General features: G+C 38.2%; 1 protein-coding gene across 1 annotated transcript in view; it reads left to right on the top strand.

Moving 5' to 3' along the window:
• CPE (carboxypeptidase E) overlaps positions 1–18756 on the top strand; it is a 60030-nt gene that overhangs the window by 27003 nt on the left and 14271 nt on the right. The window contains exons 2-5 of the mRNA XM_072861465.1: positions 12887–13083; positions 14940–15107; positions 16048–16165; positions 17165–17347. Coding sequence (XP_072717566.1) covers positions 12887–13083; positions 14940–15107; positions 16048–16165; positions 17165–17347 — 666 coding nt within the window. The remainder of the gene's footprint in view (positions 1–12886; positions 13084–14939; positions 15108–16047; positions 16166–17164; positions 17348–18756) is intronic.

Genomic DNA, 18756 nt, shown 5'->3' with positions numbered 1-18756 from the left:
CCATGACAGAGCAACATCTTGATGGAAGTCTGGGAGCCATTCCTAGTCAGGAAACTCTTACGGTTCCTGAAATTATCTCTTGGGTTTTTGGATTGTTTTTATTTTCTTCTTGCCATAAAAGACTTAGGTTTGCCCTCATATCCTGCTTCCTTTGACACGCTGAGTTGATTATTTGGATCTAATAAGGCCTTCTGAATAGTGTGAGATGTGATAACAACAGCATTGTTCCCCACGTGAAATATTTTAGGAGCAAACCTCGATTTTGAGTTTGTCTCCTTCATGGGTTACAGTAGTAGACTACCATGTCCAGTGGGGGAAATAAAGATTACGCTGAGAGCCTAGCACACGTTTGTTCCCTGCATAGCCTTATTGCTAAAGGCTGCTTTGTTTTCCCTCTGTAAAAAAGTGTCATTCTCTAACACTGAAGAGTTTGAAATAGTTGTCTTAGCACAGCAATAGTATAATATCAACGTAATTTTACTTTGCCTCCCTTTTTAAGCAAATAAGAGAAAGAAAGGCTTAATGTTGTAATAACCTCAATGTGCTTTTCTACACCTAGTTGGTTACCAGGTACGAGTCTGCAGAGCAGACAGTTAAGCATCAACACCCCACTACAACCGTGTGACTAGCACTGATACTTTATATGCACCTTTTTTAGTAGCTTTTCAAATAGTGTCATGATTCTAAATTTCATATTGCCTACTGCAAGATGGGGTTTTCAAGCTTTTATAAATCTGCTGGTTCATATCTGGTTTGAAGAGAAGGTCTGCATGAAAACAAGCCAATTGGAGAATTTTAACATGAAAAATTAATTTGTTTTCTGGGTTACACAAATGCAAAGAAAATATCTTTGCAAAAAAATGTTGTCTTAATAGGGCCTATATGTTTTTACCCACAGATAATTTATAAATAGGTGAAAAGCTTTTGCTTAAAAAAAAAAAAAAAGGTAGTTAAATGTGGACAGAAACCAAATATGGAAAAATTCCATCCAGAAAGAAATTTTTCAGAAATAAAGACTTGATCCAGCATTTACAGGAGACAGTGGAAAATCTCTTCTCAACGTTGTTGCTTTTTCATGAGACCGTAATGCCTTATTCTGGCAAACTCCTGAGTATGTGCTTGACTTTACGCTCCAGACTAACCCCTTTGACACTAATATGCTGAAGTTAAGCATATGTTTAATGTGCTTCACTGGTTCAAGTCCTAAATAAAGGGAAAAGATGATAAAACTGAGCTCTCAATGTAATTTCTGTGGTAGTTTTTGCCACTAGCAAAGTTAAAAGGGAAAATGTCTTTGTTGTATAAACACAGAAGTCTTTATGGTTAGAAGAAGAGCCATATCAGGTCAAATATCACTTGGATGTTTTTGGGAGAAAAGTATTGTTCCTACCTGCTGGGTTAGTAGCATGTCTTGGTGGGTTTTATGCGCTGGTGGCTCTTTCCCAAATTTGTTGCCTTTCATTAAGTGCAGTCTTCAATGGACAATGTGGTAATCTTCAGTCCCTTTGCCTTCCCATTTCTGTGTTCCTATAATCTGAACACAATTTTTTAGATTATTTTACATTTTGTAACTTTTTTTTTTTTCTTTATGGCTTAGGAGACAGCTGGAAAAAATCTACTGAAACATGCTTTTGGCAGTTGTCACTCTGTGATCATAAAAGTAAAACCCAGGATGAAAGAGAAAGTTAAGTAAAATACATATAAAAAAGAAGTAGAAAGTATTGCAAAGGCTGAATAGCTGGTACTTTATAGAACAATCCAAGCAGCTCTAAGTTTGTCTTTTAATGCAAAAATATAATAATTTGATAAAAAAGGCTTTGCCTTCACATTGTTTGATTAAATAAGAATGAAGTACTGAATCATAAGGTGTAAGAGGGTTAATAAATACAGGGAATACTGGGTCACTTCCTAAAGAGTTCAGTTTCTTTCTCCCTTGGAGTCATGTGGTTTTGATTTTGTTTGTGAACTGTGCCAAATCTGTCTCTTCGTATGATTTTGAATATCTGCAAATGCAGTTTCTTTAGTTAAAATTAGGAGCGTGCTTTAGATCTAAGAAGATGTTAGTGAACAGAAACATGAAAAATATTTTCATGACCTGGGGATGACCTCCCTGGTGGCTGAGTCTCTCAGTGAGGGACATCCGTGTGTATCTGTAAGGTGTCCATGCCCACATACACACACAATAGTGGAGAAGTGCTTGTATACAGTCAGAAAAGATTTTGCATCCACGCTACCCAGTACTGTTCCCCTGTTTGTTGAATTACTGGCCTTGAATTAAGAGCTAGTCAAGTGCATATTGGATCAGACAGCACATCTTCTTCCTATTTGATTGGAATCAGTATTTCCTAGACTTCCTTTTATCTTCATTAGAGAATTTTTTTCCTCTCAAAAAGCCCCAAATGCCTGAAGCTTCAAAGTGAAAATATTGCTGTAGGGCTTATCAGGAGATGCCTTTTGGCTGTATTATGCTCTCCTCTGTGGGCTGGCTAGTTAGCTTCATGGGGTCTCTAGCCATGAAGAATGACAGTATGTATGAGAAAAGTAATGCCAACAATCTCAGAATATTCGTTGGTAAATAAAGGTACAAAATGCATGAAACCAGCTTTTAAAAAAGTGCCAGACTTTAGTATTTCTCTTCATTATACCTTGCCAGCCTCCTACACCTGCATAAAATTGAAATAAAATGCAATAAATCTGGAAGGTAGGTTTTCCTGACAGTTTTCCTCTCACTTTCACTGCTTTAATATTGGTCTGAATTACAGAAATATAGCAAAATATTTCAGCTCCTAGTGTTTTATTACACTTACTAAAAAATATAAATGACTACACAGGAATCGTGGTGAATACACTCAGGCTGATGCCAGATACCACTGATACCAGTAACAAAAGCCCTTTAGACTCTTAGTGATGGAATTTGCCCTTAGATAACATGTACGTTTTCACTAACATGATGTTTCCTTCTGCAGTGGCAGGAAAGTGCTTGTCTGATGTACTGCTAGTAACATAAAAGAGAAAGAAAGTTTCAAGTGAGATGAAAGGGACCACAAAAGATGGATTTGCTGTAGCTTTTTCTGTTGATCAGAGGAAAAAATAATTAGACAGTGCTAGGAAGAGCTACTCAGTTTCTGATCCTGCTGGTCATTGCACTTCAACATGCTTGGCATATTGGAGGCATAGTGGGTATTATTGTAGGAAATGGCTGTTATTCGCTCTTTTGTGAGGAACATGCCTTCTTACTTTGAAGTAACCTTCCTGCTTGCACTTAGAATAAACCCTAGGTAGCTTCATTTTGTATCAAATTGCACAAAGCTCTATTGCCATACATAGAGCCCGTTATAAAATGCCTAGTTGCTCAGCTGCTGGTTCACTTTCTGCACTTATAGGTGCTGTTCAAGGACCGGATTGCGATTTCTGTTGTTCTTGACTGTAGACCATACGGACAACAGGTACCCCTCCCTCCTTTCTTTTAACGGAGAACTGTCTTATTACTCTTTGGAGGAAAAACACAGTGGAAGCTCTGAGGAGAGCTGAGAAAATACCAAGCTTTTATGTTTTTTCCCTATATGAGGACAAAATCTGTCTATTTTTAGGACACTAGGATGTGTGTCCCTGAGCAGACCTAAAAGCCATTACAGATACTTTGTTAAGCATCTGTTTCTATCTTACGAAGGCTGTTCTGTGTCTCACAGCTGTAAAGCTGTGCTGTGGCTTGACGTGTTAGGGTCAGTATCCATATGGGATTTTTTGTCTGGAGCTCCCTTATCTAAAGGCAAAACATCTCTTGAAAGCCTTCTGAATCCACTTCCATCTGCTATTGAGACAAAGGACTTGTCTGGTTCAGTCATCTCCATCATTATTCTTGAGTCAACAAGCTGTTACGTGATTCACTTCTTCCTCTTACGCACCAAGCTTCATTTTATTAGCCTTTGCACCAGTTTAGCTCCTCTCCTTACACTGGCTTACTAGGAATCATCACCTTTTTTTTTAGCGTTTAAGATGATATGGGGAGCATTTTCTAAAGGGTATCTATTTTTCAAACATACGTGAGTGTGAAGAGATAGACACCCCCCCCAAGCATCCAGGTCTGCATTTCTACCTAAACTGGTTATAAATAAATCATTAAGGCACAATAGCAATTTTAAATAAAATTTTACATACCATTGAAAAATTCTGAAGCCAGGTGTTGCAATGTTTGGAGATGTAGTGTTGGACTACCAATCGTGATCACTCTCTACCCACTTAACCTTTTTTTTCTTCTGCTTCCTGCTGACCTGATTTAACTGGTGCTATCTCAAGAACAAGTACAATCAAGATTTACTGCTGGCTAACACATAGCATTCATACCTTAAATGCAGAAACTTGGAGAGTATTAGATGCTAAAATCAGGCTGGAGGTGAAGTGCAGCAAAAGAACAGATCTCAGTAAGTCACTTTTTCATCAGGGTTTCACACAGTTTACCAGGTTTCTAAGCCTACAATGCAGCTGCAGTTTTTCTGCCAAAAAAACCCCCCTAACTTCTAAAATTATGGAATTCTGTTTTTTAAAAAAATTATTTATACCAAAAGGGTGATCTAAAGTAGTGTTAGGACTAAAAGAAGCTACTTGGGTATTTGTTGGTTTCTGAGGATATTGATGTAAATCAGGTAATTTATGTCCTGACGTAAATGGTGTCCTCTGTTAGTCATCACAAGTCAATCTCTCTTTTTTTTTTTTCCAAAGGAGCAAGGTAACAGCATAATTAGCTTTTGCAGTTTGCCAATGTCTTTCTTACTGTAATTTACTTTAAAAGGGCACTTTATAACTCTTTCTGTAAACTCCATGGCCAATAATCACAGAAGCTAAGATCAATAAATATTAGGGCTCATCTAAGCAAGGGAAGGTAAATAAATATGCCAGTGCAAAAGAAACTCTTATTCTGTAACATGCTGTCTACACAAGGGACTTGTTACCGATATACATTTATGGGGAGATTTTACCCCTCTCCATCTGTTAGCAATGACCAATGCACTTCAGCATCATCTGTCTGAATCACAGATCTGCAGCCCACAGGTTTTTTCACAGAGTGTCAGATTGTGACAAAACAGCAGTGGAATAAAATAATATTCCAGTTACCAGTAAAGAAGGAACATCCACTATGCGTAGCCTCAGTGGAGTAACCAGTGCCATAGCGATGCCTTGGAAAGGCTCCTGGAAATCAAGGGAGGAAGTCTGGGGGCTTACTACTAGTTATTCCTAGATCCTTAAGCACAGAAGGTGTTCCTTTTCCAAGGACTCATAACGTCTTCATGATGGGAATTGTAATCCTTTTCAGTCAGAAGTAGCTCTCCTCTACGGAGAGAAAATACAAGGAGTTTTGCTAGGTGAAGATGAATTCTGTGAGTGCGCTTCCCTCGCACATGCTTGGTGCCTAGGGTAGCACATCCCTGAAAGTTGCCCTCGCTTGCTTTCCTCCGGAACCACAGCTTCACAGCGAGTACTGGGGCATGAGGAGGAGCCCTGGCCTGACTTTGCTCCCTCAGCCCTCTTTAGATTTGCCTTCTGCTCTGGGCGCTGCTGGGGAAATCACAGCGCCCGTCATTTCCAGCCTGGAAATAGTCTCCGAGTGAGCTCATGCCTGCGCTTCCATGCTTTTGGCCACCCATTTGGCACAGGGAAGCCACATGGCAATGTTGAATTGGGCCTGTATAACTTACTCAAAAAGAATTATTTACACCTTTTCATTGACTTTTTGTTTATTTCTGGTAAAAAAGGAGAGCTACTTTTGTTTCTTCACCTTTTTTTGTCTGGCATTTCTGCCTACCTCTTTGACTTTAGAGTCTGGGATCTGAATATAAATGGGTTATTTCCGACTTTTATTTCTTGTCTTCATGAAATGAGGATGAGGAAAAGCAGAGCCCAAATGTGTCTCCTGCTGTTAGGAGGCATTTGAACTAGTTTAGCTTTGAAATTTCCCATATATTTGTTGCATGCAAAAGGAATGAGAGAGATGAGCTCAGTCCTTTTGAAGTACTCTGATGGCTGGCAGGTTCTTTCGTAGTTGAAGTGAAAAAGCCGATGCTAGAGTTTGTGAAGACAGAAAGATCGTTAAGTGAACTTGATGAGGAACCATCATAAATACACATCTAAACTATATATCAACTTCCTCTTCATCAGAAGGTCTGTTTTGATGATGGATTGAAAAAGTACCTTTGTTCTATGTGCCAACCAAAACTGGAGGGATACAGTGAGTGTCTTTGAAATGAAAATTCACTTGGTCACACATAGTTATAAATGGAAAAGCCACCCCTCCTACTGAGCACAGTGGAAAAGATGAATTCAATCAGTTGTATCCCACACCCAGCATTGCAGTGGACATATAGAAAGTCACTTGTGTCATTTCTGTACTGCCAGCGTCATTCACAAAGAATCCCAGCGTATGTTTTAGTTTGGGTTTTTTTCTCGCAGTGAGAGAAAAAATTGGGAGGTGAAAAAAATGTACATGTTTCGTACTCTGCCACAGACTGGTAAGGGTGGTTCAGGACATTTCATTTCATGTTTGGTTTCTGAGGAGTCTCATCTTCAATGCTGAGCTAACAATACCTGCCGCTGTAGCTCTCTAGTGAATTCTGTAAATGCAAAGTCCTATTCCATTTTCCTAGAGCATGAAAAATGCAATGCAACATAAAACTAATCTGGTTTATCTGGTTGCACATATAGATGGTTATTTGTTACTTCTAAAATTCTGATTAATTTTAAATCTGCTTTGAACTTTAGAGAGAGCTTTTTAACACACACAAAATTAGGGTTTTGTGCATATCGCATTTCAGTGTTTCTTGTTAAGTTAACGGTTTTGATTAAATAAGTAAACTCATTTTGCTTTACAAATGATTTGTTATGCTTTAAGTCATCGTCAATTCTATTAGATAGCACCATCAGTTCATGCGCGGTAACACAAATCTAGCAGGCAAAAACTGTTCTTCTCTCTGGTAAAGCAAGCGGGCTTTACCCGAAATACCGAGCTCAGTGCTACATGGTGCAGTGCTTCAGTGTAAGGGCAGGGCGTTGTGGAAAAATCAGCATTGGGATGTGCCAGCAAAGAGCTGTAGGTGGGGACAGGAGGAGCCGAGCAGATGCTTTGCCCACTTCTCGTGGGGGGCTCTGACAAGTCCTGTAGCTGCGGGGGTGAGAGTGGGCTGTTGGAAACCTGTAGAAAGCATCGAGTCACGCAGAACCTTTTTGGTGGAAATAACTGTCTTGAGCATGAGGTAATCTGTCTGTAGAATTTCATTTCCAGCGCAAAGACATATAAGAGCCTATTTTGAAGCCCAACCGACAGACTTTATACTGAGCAGAATGGAAATTGCATCTTAATTTGCACATGTCAAGGCCAGCAGAAACATAGCTGTTCTTTGTGAGCTTTCGCTCCGGGTTTAATGTGCTGTACAGACTTTGTTGTTAACTTTAATTTTAAGCACTAGTGTTCAAATAATTATGAAAATTTCCAGATAGAGCTTGAGACCACTCTTGAATCATAGCTGTTAAAAAATGCATGCACTTTTTTAAAGCAGGAGATTGCCAAAAGAGCCTTGATTTTCTTTTCCTCTTGTTTTCTTCTCAGTGTATTTTCTAGCAGTTAATGGCAAGAAAGTGAAAGATTGGATTTTTCAAAGGCCTTAATTGTTGACCCATTTCTGCTTTCATGTAAGCCACCTGTGAAACTTCCAGTAGTTTCTCTTTCAGTCAGGTTAGACCAATGCTACATCTTAGTAAATGTCGCCCTAAAATTATATAAGGCCTATACAATGATTTAGAAACTAATACTGCATTGCAGTTCTATCTTTCAATGCCATTTTCACACAAGTTGTAGAGATCAACATTTCTATTGAAATGCTGTTGAGGCAGGTTGCAGATTTTTAGTTTACAGGTTGTTAGAAATCTAAATTTTCTAATTCTTTCACTTTCCAATCTCACCTCCTCATTTGTTTTCTTCTTTCCCTCTCTTACTTTTTTCATATTCAAAGGAGAAACCCATTTTATAATCCTTGGTTTTCTATGTAGTTCATCTCCAGAGAATTTCTTTCTCTTTGAACTACTAACAAAAATGTGGAGCATAAGAAAGTATTCAATCACATTTAATGAATGAATTTCTTGCCAGCAGGGGTTCTGAGATTTTCCGTGCCATTTATCTACAAGAAAAGTTTCCTGGTTGCCATATTAAAAATGACAAGCAACTGTAAGTAATCAAAAACACTAGGTCTGTTATTTCAGGAACGTTGCTGGCTTTTCTGTAAGAAATACAGGAAGGCAGAAGAAGGACTCTAGTTTTCAAGGGTATTTGAGGCTGATTCGCAAAACAGTTCATTAAGCACTTAAACTTTCCAGTAGTTATTTTTTTTTCTTCCATATGGCTTGCACTTCCATGAGTGAAATACTGTACATTTTAAGGTTAACTGCTTGACATTAAGACCATGACTAGTGGCATGACATTGCCTTGACTCATAGTATATATAATTAGTAGGTGCTAAACTTTTTGTCGCTACATTGTAGAAGATTACTGTCTTTAATGTACAAATACAGCCTGACCTGAAAATGGCAGCGGTTAGTCATCTTTAATTGGACGACCTGTCTAATATTAATGATGTACATACTGTTCCTAGGAAACTACAGAAGACCTTAGCTGACAGTAGCTGCAGAAGCGAATGGTGACATTTCACAATGTTTGTCAGGCACCAGAAAGGCACGACATTTAAAAATACTTTTTCCTCAATCATTTATCAGGTTGTAATGTACCACACAGTCAATCTAAGAGGGATGTAAAAGCCTTCTAAAAGCCATAATGATGTGATCACTTAGGTTTCACCAGAGATACTGAGATATTTATAAACTTGATTGCTGCATTTCATTTCTTATGACTTGCCCTGAAAGATATTAGTATCCATCCATTCATTTGTTATCAAAAACCTCTGTATCTATCTGGGCTGAAACTACGTTTAAGCATCTATAAATGTCATGCTCACATTGTTACACAAGACATACTTTTGCTATTGTGAATGAGAGATTATAGTTTGAAAAGATATTGTCAGAAAATGAATAAAATTAAATAAGAATTTTAAATATTCAAGCAATGGAAATATCCCTTTCTGTTTGTCATATCTTCGACCATGGGAATCCATTAAAACAATTTTACTTTTTTGTGGGGGTCAAATAAATGAGAAAAAACCAGTTATATTTCTTCATGCTGCTTCTCCCTTAAAGCTACTTCCCGTTCTCTGCAATGGAACAGGACCGTGTCTACTGATTTGGAGAAGCTGTTTAAAAGTTCATCATCACATTGAGATTTACAGACTCTTTTAATTAAAAAAATAATTCTGTGAGGCAATTACAGTTACAGAATCCTATGAAGGGTGATTAAGGTCTGCATTAAATGGCTCGTGAAGGATTGATGGGAAGAGCAGCTCTTCCTCTAGCTAAGTAGCATGCTAGCAGGAGGTGACTGAAGGCTATTTTCCCCATGGGGTGGGCTGTTTTCCAGAGAAGCCTGAAGCTTTTAGAGATGGTGTGGCAGGAGATACTCAATGAATAGACTAGGGAACCCATAAAGTGAGGAGTGCTGGCTTAAGGACTGGACAGCTGGCATCCTTGGCGTTTGAGGTATCTGTGTTAGCCCATGGGGTGGAGGAGAAGGAGCTGGTTCCTTTGGGAGCCGTAGTGAGCCTGGGATGCTGGCTGCATCGCAGAGTCAGTCACTAAAACTCGAGCAGCTGGGTTTGCTTAACTCAGCCAACACAGCAATGGCCTCAGCTATCAGTCTGCCCTCCAGCTTGGACTTCTTTGTCCTAGAGAAGAAGATGATTAAAGAAAGGATTTAGGTAAAACGGGCTCCAAAAAAAGGTTTCCAGAAGGTACACCATGAGTTGCAGTTTTTACTCTCACATGAAAGGCTGAAATGCAAATGCAAATTAAGGGCTTCATTAACTTCAAAGTTGTATCAGCAGATAGTAGCCTGCGGAAGCTCCCGCGGCTTTTTGGGCACTGTGATGATAACTAATGACTTTAGCAACATTGTCCCTTTTTCCAGAATGGACTCCCTGACTTTGCCCATGATGGGCATGGACAACTAATGAGCGAACTGCTAATTCCCCTGCAGTCAGCTTGTAGCATTCATTTGTTTCTGCTGAAATAAACAGTAAAAATCGAATTTGTTTCCCCTGGAGCAGCTGCAAAGTTTAGATATGAGAAGGACCCTTGTTTTGCATTGTTCTTTTAGATGTAAATTACACTGTTGAAATGATGAAGAGTTTTCCTAAAATTGTCGGGTGCAGTCTGAAATTCAATATCTTCTGATACTGAGCAGAAACCCGGTATTTCTTCGGTTGCTGTGCCCTGAGGTAAGAAAACGGGCAGCACTGGGGAGCTGGCAGAGAACAGTTCCCGTGCGTGTGGACCACACAGCCTTGTTCTCCGCAGCCAGAGGATGGATAGGAGATGGATTTCTTTGCTTCAGAGAAAGGTGTAAGAAAATGCCCAGGGGAGCTAAAATATGAACACAAAGTTAAGTTTTGAAGCAAGGCTGTTATTCAGCTCTCTGTTATCTTTCCCTTTTCATTCTTTTGCATTCGCCTTTAGATCATTTTTTTAACTCTTGGTTTACTAGCAAAACTTGGAGTTCTGCTGACACCTCGCTGCCAATGGGATTCTTTGAATGCTGGTTTCACCTTTTGTGTTATAAGTAATGTTATTTTTCTCTGTCAGTCTAAAAATGGTCATTGTTCCCTTTCACTGAAAATCACTGTCTCTTGTGTTGTGTAGGGAAGTACTGCTTTCCAGATCAATTCCTCCATGCCATAATGGTTGGTATATTTGACTGTCCCCTGTTTTTCTTCCTAAGGAAAAGGGGGCTGATCTTTTCAACCACTTTTCATAGGAGAGACCTTCCATATTTCCAGTGACTCTCTCTGCCTCTTCCTGAGCTCCTTTTAGCTTTTAATGCTCATTTGAGATGGGTCATTACCACTGAAGATATGCTGTAGCTGAGGCTGTACTCTTGGTTCACTGTAGACTCTGTGCCTGTTTTCATGAACCCTTCTAAACACTGTTAACGATTCTTTGGGGAAGGGGGCAAGCAATACTGTATGGGAAACATATGTTTCTGTTTCTTCATTTGAACCAGGCCTGTAAAATTCAAGTGGGAGAGAAAGGTAGGTGATTAATGCACAGGGCTGGGAATCAGGAAAAATTATTTCTCCTTCGGGCTTCCTTAGTGATGTCCTAGGCAAAAACACAAATGCAAAAGTGTTCGTATTTACCGCAGTAACAAATTTGCCTGTTAGCTTGTGAAGCACTTTTCCCATAGGTAACATGACAATATACATATGCATGAGTATTCTGAGACTATGTGATGTGCAGTGCTGCATATTTTATTAATTAGTATCCATCTGTTTTAATGAGATTGGGTTGATTGCATGGTCTTGATGATTAGACCTCTTGCATTCCCTGGTATTAACAGATAAGAAAGAACAGTAAATAGGAGCTCAATGCCAAAAGAGGAAATGGAGGTTTTTAGTCACAGTAATGGCATTGCATCTATCAGATAAAATGAAGCTATTTCACTGAAACTAGAAAACTTTTTAACCTATCTGACAAAAAATTTCAGGGCCGAATCCATATGTACAAAAACATCTTAGCTGGAAGGAAAGAAGTCATGGTATTAATAGCCCTCTGTCTGCTAGCATCTTATCACTGGATTAAGGTTAACAAGCACAGGCTGAAGAGTCATAAGTAGATATGGCTGTGTGCTTGATTAGCAATTAGTTAGGTCTCATTTGTGTAACACTCCTCCTGGCTTGAATTTGCCCCTGTAATAGTGCTAAAGGCTGTGGCAAAGTGTGTTCAAAGACTATTCAGAGCATACAATCAGCAGAATGTTTGATTAAAGCTGTTACAGCAGAAGAACTGCATTTAAAAAGGAAAAGGATAAGAAAAAAGGGCTTCAACCCAGAAAACAGCACATTCTTCATTTTAGTTCCAGGACAATCCTCTTAATCTCATTCAGGTATTTACATTATACTAAAACCTCTCTGGAATTAGGGCCCAAAATGTAGTCTTTTAAAAGGTAAATCCTTCACAGCTCTCTAAGGCCTATCTTGTGTGCTTTTCACGTCTAGGGTCATGAGAATGTGACTAATGAGCAATTGGGAATATTGGACTGCTCTTTGTATATTGAATATATATATGAATAGATACAGAATATATATTGAATACATATTATACATTGAATATTATGTATGAATATACAATATATATTAAACCAACATTAAATATAAGCATAATACTGGACTGTTTATTGGAATGTTAGATGGGAATGATTAATTTTATGAGTTAGGTTTTATGACTATCCAAAGCAACTTCTGAATAAGATTTTTCAGATCACTAGGATGAATGGCTGTTGCTTTGGTAAAAGAATTGCAGTTTAGTGCATGTGTAGTGTGATAAGCTTAACCTAATCTTGAAGATAACATTAAAGATAAGAAGCTCTGTTAGTGTCAGTTTATATATTTAAAAACTACCTAATCAAGACACCCTTTTGTAGCATTGAGGCGTCAATTGCATTAGATCTCAACAGCAGTAATATTAATGGCTGTGCTTAGCATTTATTTTGGCATACTCTGTTGTCCTCTGGTATTCTTTCTCTGCCTTTGGCAAACAGCTGAATATAAATTACTATTTGTTTAGCCAGAGTTTAGAAAAAAACTTAAATCCACTTTTCTGAAGGAGGCTTATAGCTTCCAGGGGGTACTGTGACTGGTTGTAGGAATAGTGATACCCACATCTCAGGTGTGCTGTGTGATCCAGTCCATGGGTGATTTTTATGTGTTGTTCTAAGACGTGTTCTTCCTTTTTCTTGCAGGAGAACCGGAATTTAAATATGTTGGGAATATGCATGGGAATGAAGCTGTCGGAAGGGAGTTGCTCATCTTCTTGGCTCAGTACTTGTGTAATGAATACCAGAAAGGAAATGAAACTATTATCAACTTGATCCATAGCACACGTATCCATATCATGCCATCTTTGAACCCGGATGGCTTTGAGAAGGCAGCATCCCAGGTTTGTAAGGCTACATATATAAGAATAGTTATCAATGTCTATATCAACCTTAGGATCATAATGACACTTGGACTAGCAGTTTTACAGATACATGAACTCTTGGTGGTGATTGTTGAATGGAACAGCATAACTGAAGTCTTTCCTAATAGTACAGTAGGCTTGTTCTGTTTAACAAGGAGGATTTTATGCTTGGGTTTTCAACAAATAGCCATCTCTCTTGTAAGTGAGTTTACTGTATTTTAAAATATAATGATGTTTGTTTCATGAGTATTCTTTCATGTAAGTTCACTGACCGAACTGCTTCCTAAACAAGTAACTTCTAGTAACACATGATGTTTCAAAAGTGGTAGAAAAGGGAAAGTTGATATTTCCTTTACGAATATTCTCATGTAAATGCATTTACATGAATTATTCACATTCATCAGAGCTTGATCCTAAAACAAGCAAACTTTGTGAGCCATCTTTTTAATATGAATACCTTTGATGCTAAATTTCAGGCATGAGGTACTTTAATTAAGCTATTAGTCAAGAAAATGTAGCATATATTTTAGGATGATGACTCAGTCAAGAAACATGTAATGTGTTAATGCTTAATTAGCAAATAGAGGCCAAATAGGACCCTGTTATGTACAGCTTCTGCTGTGTATTATGTTCTAAACAAAAATAAGAATTTTCTTGTTTTGCAAGGTGTATTTATTTTTAAAATTAATACGGAAATGTTGAAGCTTTTTAGGTGACTATGTATTTATGATTAAATAAGTCAAACCTTATTAAGATCTTTATTAAACTGATTCTCATGAAGTCTTTAAAGAAAACCCCCAAACCACAGAACTCTTTTAAACCATGTTCGGTTGTATGTCTCCCTCTCGTGGCAATGACGCAGAAGCTGTCCTCAAATTGATGCAGTCTTTTTGTTTGAAATCTCTCTCTGTAGAGATTCTGTAATAATATAATTTGAAACTTTTGCTCCTCAGTCAAAATACACTTGCTTTTACAGGATTGCCTTACAAATTACATATTATTTATAATACAATTTGCTTTAGTGTCACTATTATTCTAATTTAGAAGTATCTGGATCCTGTACACAGTATGTGACAGTAGATTCAATACACCCCAAGATTAAAACCAGTAATCAAACTAAACCTACTTTACAGAGTACTGAAAGCTTAGAGAGACAAGCTAGGGAAAACTATGCGCTCTGAAGGCATTTTGTTAATGCAACCCAAAACCTATTTTAGAGAATCGGCCTAAAGAAAATATTTTTGCAAAAATTCTCACTGCATCTTTATTCAGTGTCACCATTGTAGTGAACGAAGCTGACAGACACCATAAAAATAAAAATCTTAGGTAAATAAAAGTTAAGGTCCTTCTTTACCTTGAAGCTATTTAGAGGAACTTTGAAACAAGTGCAGACGTTCCTTGTGGCTGATAAATCTACAGCTGCTCTGAGGTTCACTAGAATCAGGTTTGTAATTCATGAGCGTGGGCATAAGGCAACAGGGAAAAGCCAGATCTTGGGGGAAGACTCAGCAGGCACTGGAGAATCTGATGCTGCTGGTAATTTTGTCCATTCTTAGTCCAGATCTGCCACTATGAGAATGGTCCTCTCCTCCAAGACCCTCAGTGAAATAGACATTGGTTTTGTTCCCACAGAGCTCTAGGAAGAAATAGAGGTGACTCAGCTCTTGGTGCTTCAGAAGTTTTTACTCCCACATGATCCCTTCTTATTCTCAAGAACATGAGAAGTAAACCCATGATTTAAATTTGCATGGCTAAATATACCCGTATAAAGCTTGATATGTAATCTCCTGAATCTACTCATCTCCCTTCTTTTTCTGTTCCCTTTCCTCATTCAGCCTGGTGAACTTAAAGACTGGTTTGTTGGTCGAAGTAACGCCCAAGGGATAGATCTAAACCGAAATTTCCCTGATCTTGATAGAATAGTCTATGTTAATGAGAAAGAAGGTGGCCCAAACAACCACCTGCTGAAAAACATGAAAAAAGCTGTGGACCAGAATCCTAAGGTAAGTAGGGGCTGAATATTGGCCCATCTCTTCCCTTTTACGCAAGCAGGCACGTAGCAACCTCTAAGAGCTGTGTGTATGGTCTTTATGATTCACGTTCTAAATATTTTGTTCATTTTGTTAAATTTCTTCATCTGATGCTTCTTGAAGTTTTTCTCAAAATGGCTTTCTGTGGTAAACCCTTTTGATCCACATTGCTTAATCCTTAGACAATTCCTCACTCAAAACATGTTTTATTTTTAAGGGCAGAGATTGTGTAGCCTTCTCCCTTGATTTGAAGCTGTTCTGGCAGATAGATACTCTGCATTTTTACCATTGCCAGAAATTCACTTGTGTATTGTGCTTAATTACATTGCTGGCTAGGTAGCTATTCTCACATACAACACATGCATTTTTGTTAAGCTTAAGTCTGAAATATACAGGCGTATATCTGGAGGGATTTTTATCTTCTTGTGTTTAACCCCAGAGGAGATTCTAGAAAATACAGTGTTGTGACTGCAGTCCCATAGGATTGTGGCCTTAATAGCCATATTCTGTCTTCAAATTCAAGTTATTAAATGAAGTAATTTTACTTTCCGCGCAGCGAATAGACTGCATCCTACCAGCATTTATTTTGAATTAGTTTATTTTCCTTGGTTTAAAATTTGGCAGGCTTTTTTTAGCCATAATGGGAAGAAGTAAAAGATTGAGATTACTTTATTTGCGGTCTCATTCTGAACTAATTTACACCAGTTTTAGACTTACATTAATCTACTTAATATAATTATAAATCTGATGTAAAGGACTGATTCAGTTCTCTCTGAAGCCAAAATAAAATTGCTGTTCATTTAAATGTCTTGCACAATATATATGATAATGATTAAGCCCACTATATATAATTGAGTAAGTTTCTACGTTGCATTATCAATTTGTAACTGCTGGTAATGCTATTTTGTTGTAGCTTGCCCCTGAAACGAAAGGTGTCATTCACTGGATTATGGATATTCCCTTTGTGCTCTCTGCCAATCTTCATGGAGGAGACCTCGTTGCAAACTATCCCTACGATGAGACTCGGAGTGGTATGTAATAGAAGTTAACATGAAATAGTAGGAGATAGAAATCACATTCTATACTTATTTCACTGCTACCTAAGGTCCACTTTGTAAACATTATACCACTGCATTGTAATGACTTATTTTAGCATATTAATCACATGTTTAAAACTAGTCACTGTGTGACCATGTTTCCTCGTTTTGAAGGTGGTAGTTTGTTTCAGTAGAGTTACATCACAGAAACGATGTAATACTTGAGGGAATTGTAGTCCCTCAGATATTTTAATCAAGGCAACTTAGCTCTTAAATTAGCTGGGACTGTTTGTACCCTGTTAACTGAAGCGAGAGAGATGTGTCTAGGCTGCCTGTATGATCTAAGGTTTCTCTACTTACACCTTTCAAAATGAATTTCTGAAAGCGGTAGTATGCTAATAGAAACAACTATCATTGTTTCCACTTTCTCAGTATTGGTCCCATATAAAAAGGATCACATTGTGGCAGAGATGTTATCATTTAGCACACAGCAGTATTAGGGTTTTTTTTCTCCTACAAGGGGATGTGCACAGGATTGAAATGGTGATGATATGATGGTATTGTTTGTGATTGTCCTTCAATCTACTTTCTCACAGTTTAATTGCAAACTCTTTTGATATCAGACTGTAAAACTCTAGGGAGAGACCTTTGTCTATGTCCTGTGTGTTCTTCTAAGAAAATATCTAAAGCCTAGAATACCTTAGATTTTGTGCTGCACTTTTAAATTAATATTTTTGTAAATATTAAGACTGATATGAATAGTTACCTTAATAATGGGGCAACCTGGTACAGGCAGTTGATGCAGTACTGAGGAAATGTTAACGTTATTAAGATAATGCTATATTAGTTCGTGATGCTGTAGGACACTTACCTGTCTACAGAGAATTTCCAGGCGCAGTCCTGCTGTGCAGTGCTGGTAATCTAGGTTGTGAGCCCAGTTGGTACGACTGCCCTTTTAATAATCCTTATTCCTGGACTTTTTTTCCTCCTTAGGCAGTGCTCATGAATACAGCTCCTGCCCTGATGATGCTATTTTTCAAAGCCTGGCTCGCAGTTATTCTTCTTTCAATCCTGCTATGTCTGATCCAAACAGACCACCATGTCGTAAAAATGACGATGACAGCAGCTTTGTGGACGGAACAACTAATGGCGGTGCATGGTACAGCGTCCCGGGAGGTGAGCCCCATTGCGTGGGGGTTCAGTGTCACTGGTGTTATTTTAAGCTTAGTTTTCATGATTTAATTACAGACTGGAATACCGCCAGGTTATCCACAACTGTTGGTGTGGTTAAGGCTAAATCAAAGGCTGATCACTCACCACAGTACATCTATAAAATCCCATAAAGCTCATTGTGATGCCTATTAAAATATTCATCTTTTATTGCTTTTTCTACAGTGTTTCTTCAGTCAGGGTTCAGGTCATTGCAAATTTAATAGTTCTACAGTGGGTGAGTGATTGCTATGCTATCATGAGAGCTTAAGGGTTGGTTGTATTTTTTTTAAAAAAGGAGTAAAAAATCCCCTAACAAACCCTGATGAGAGAGCAGGCTACTGACTGTTCATTTTAACCTCAATAATGAAAGCATCCAACCTTGAAAGAAGTAGAGAGGCCTGATTTTGCAATGTTATTGACAATGGGAGTTTGGCCTTTGATGTCCATGGGAACAAAATCCAGCTGTGAAGATACTTGTGTCTCCATACTTTGTGGCTTAATTAGTGCCTGATTCCTGCCCAGGTAGTGTTCCCTAGACTTTGGTAGAGCCTTCTGTGCTAAGAGGAACAGCAGAGCTACTATGGCCACTTCAACACCCATTTTCTAGAAGTCTAGAAGAGTAGCCTGAAATAATGCAACATTTCATTCTTTTTTACTAAGAATTTGGTATGTTGTTTTCTTTGTAAACTGAGGCAAAAAGTGTTGGGATACCTAAATCTTTGAGTCTTCTGTGTCTGCTAAAATTGGACAAAACTTTGGAGTGAAACTGAGCTGGGGATTTCTGAGCTAGAAACAGCTTGTGTTGGAGTGATTTTCCTGTGCATTGGCTTTGTTGATTTGTACCAGATAACTTTGAAGACACATACCAGTTTTATTGTTTGCTTTCGTCTTAATACGCAATTACAGTCTCTGAATGAATTTTAAATTGTTCACCTGGAATGAGTAGGAATCTCTCAAAGCATTAGACAGCATAGATGGTAGCCTAACTCTGCTCCTGCTCCTGTTACAGTAAAGAGGGTACTAGAAGAGGAAAATAATGAAGCTCCTGGGAAGAAATTAGAAACAGAACAACAACTGGTAGCGCTCACGCAGCCAGTGATCACCTTGCTTATTTTAGAGCTCTTATCCCCAGTCTTCACACAGGCAGCATATTTCCTCTGCTGTGGTACCACAGGTACCAGGGACTGGGTGTAAGGTGAAATGCTGACAATTCTGAATATGACTGAAAAACAAAAATTTCCCTTTGTGTGAAGCTTTCCACAGACTTTAATTTGGAACCATTAAAACACCCATGACAAAACAGAATTCGCATAATTTGAAAAAAACCTGAATACAAACAAAATATTGAGAGGTTTAATAGTTACATTTTGTTT

This window comes from Ciconia boyciana, chromosome 5 (genome assembly GCF_034638445.1).
Source record: "Ciconia boyciana chromosome 5, ASM3463844v1, whole genome shotgun sequence".
Classification (NCBI taxonomy): Eukaryota; Metazoa; Chordata; class Aves; order Ciconiiformes; family Ciconiidae; genus Ciconia; species Ciconia boyciana.
The sequence above is the reverse complement of the archived record's forward strand: the minus strand, read 5'-3'. Positions and strand labels throughout refer to the sequence as shown.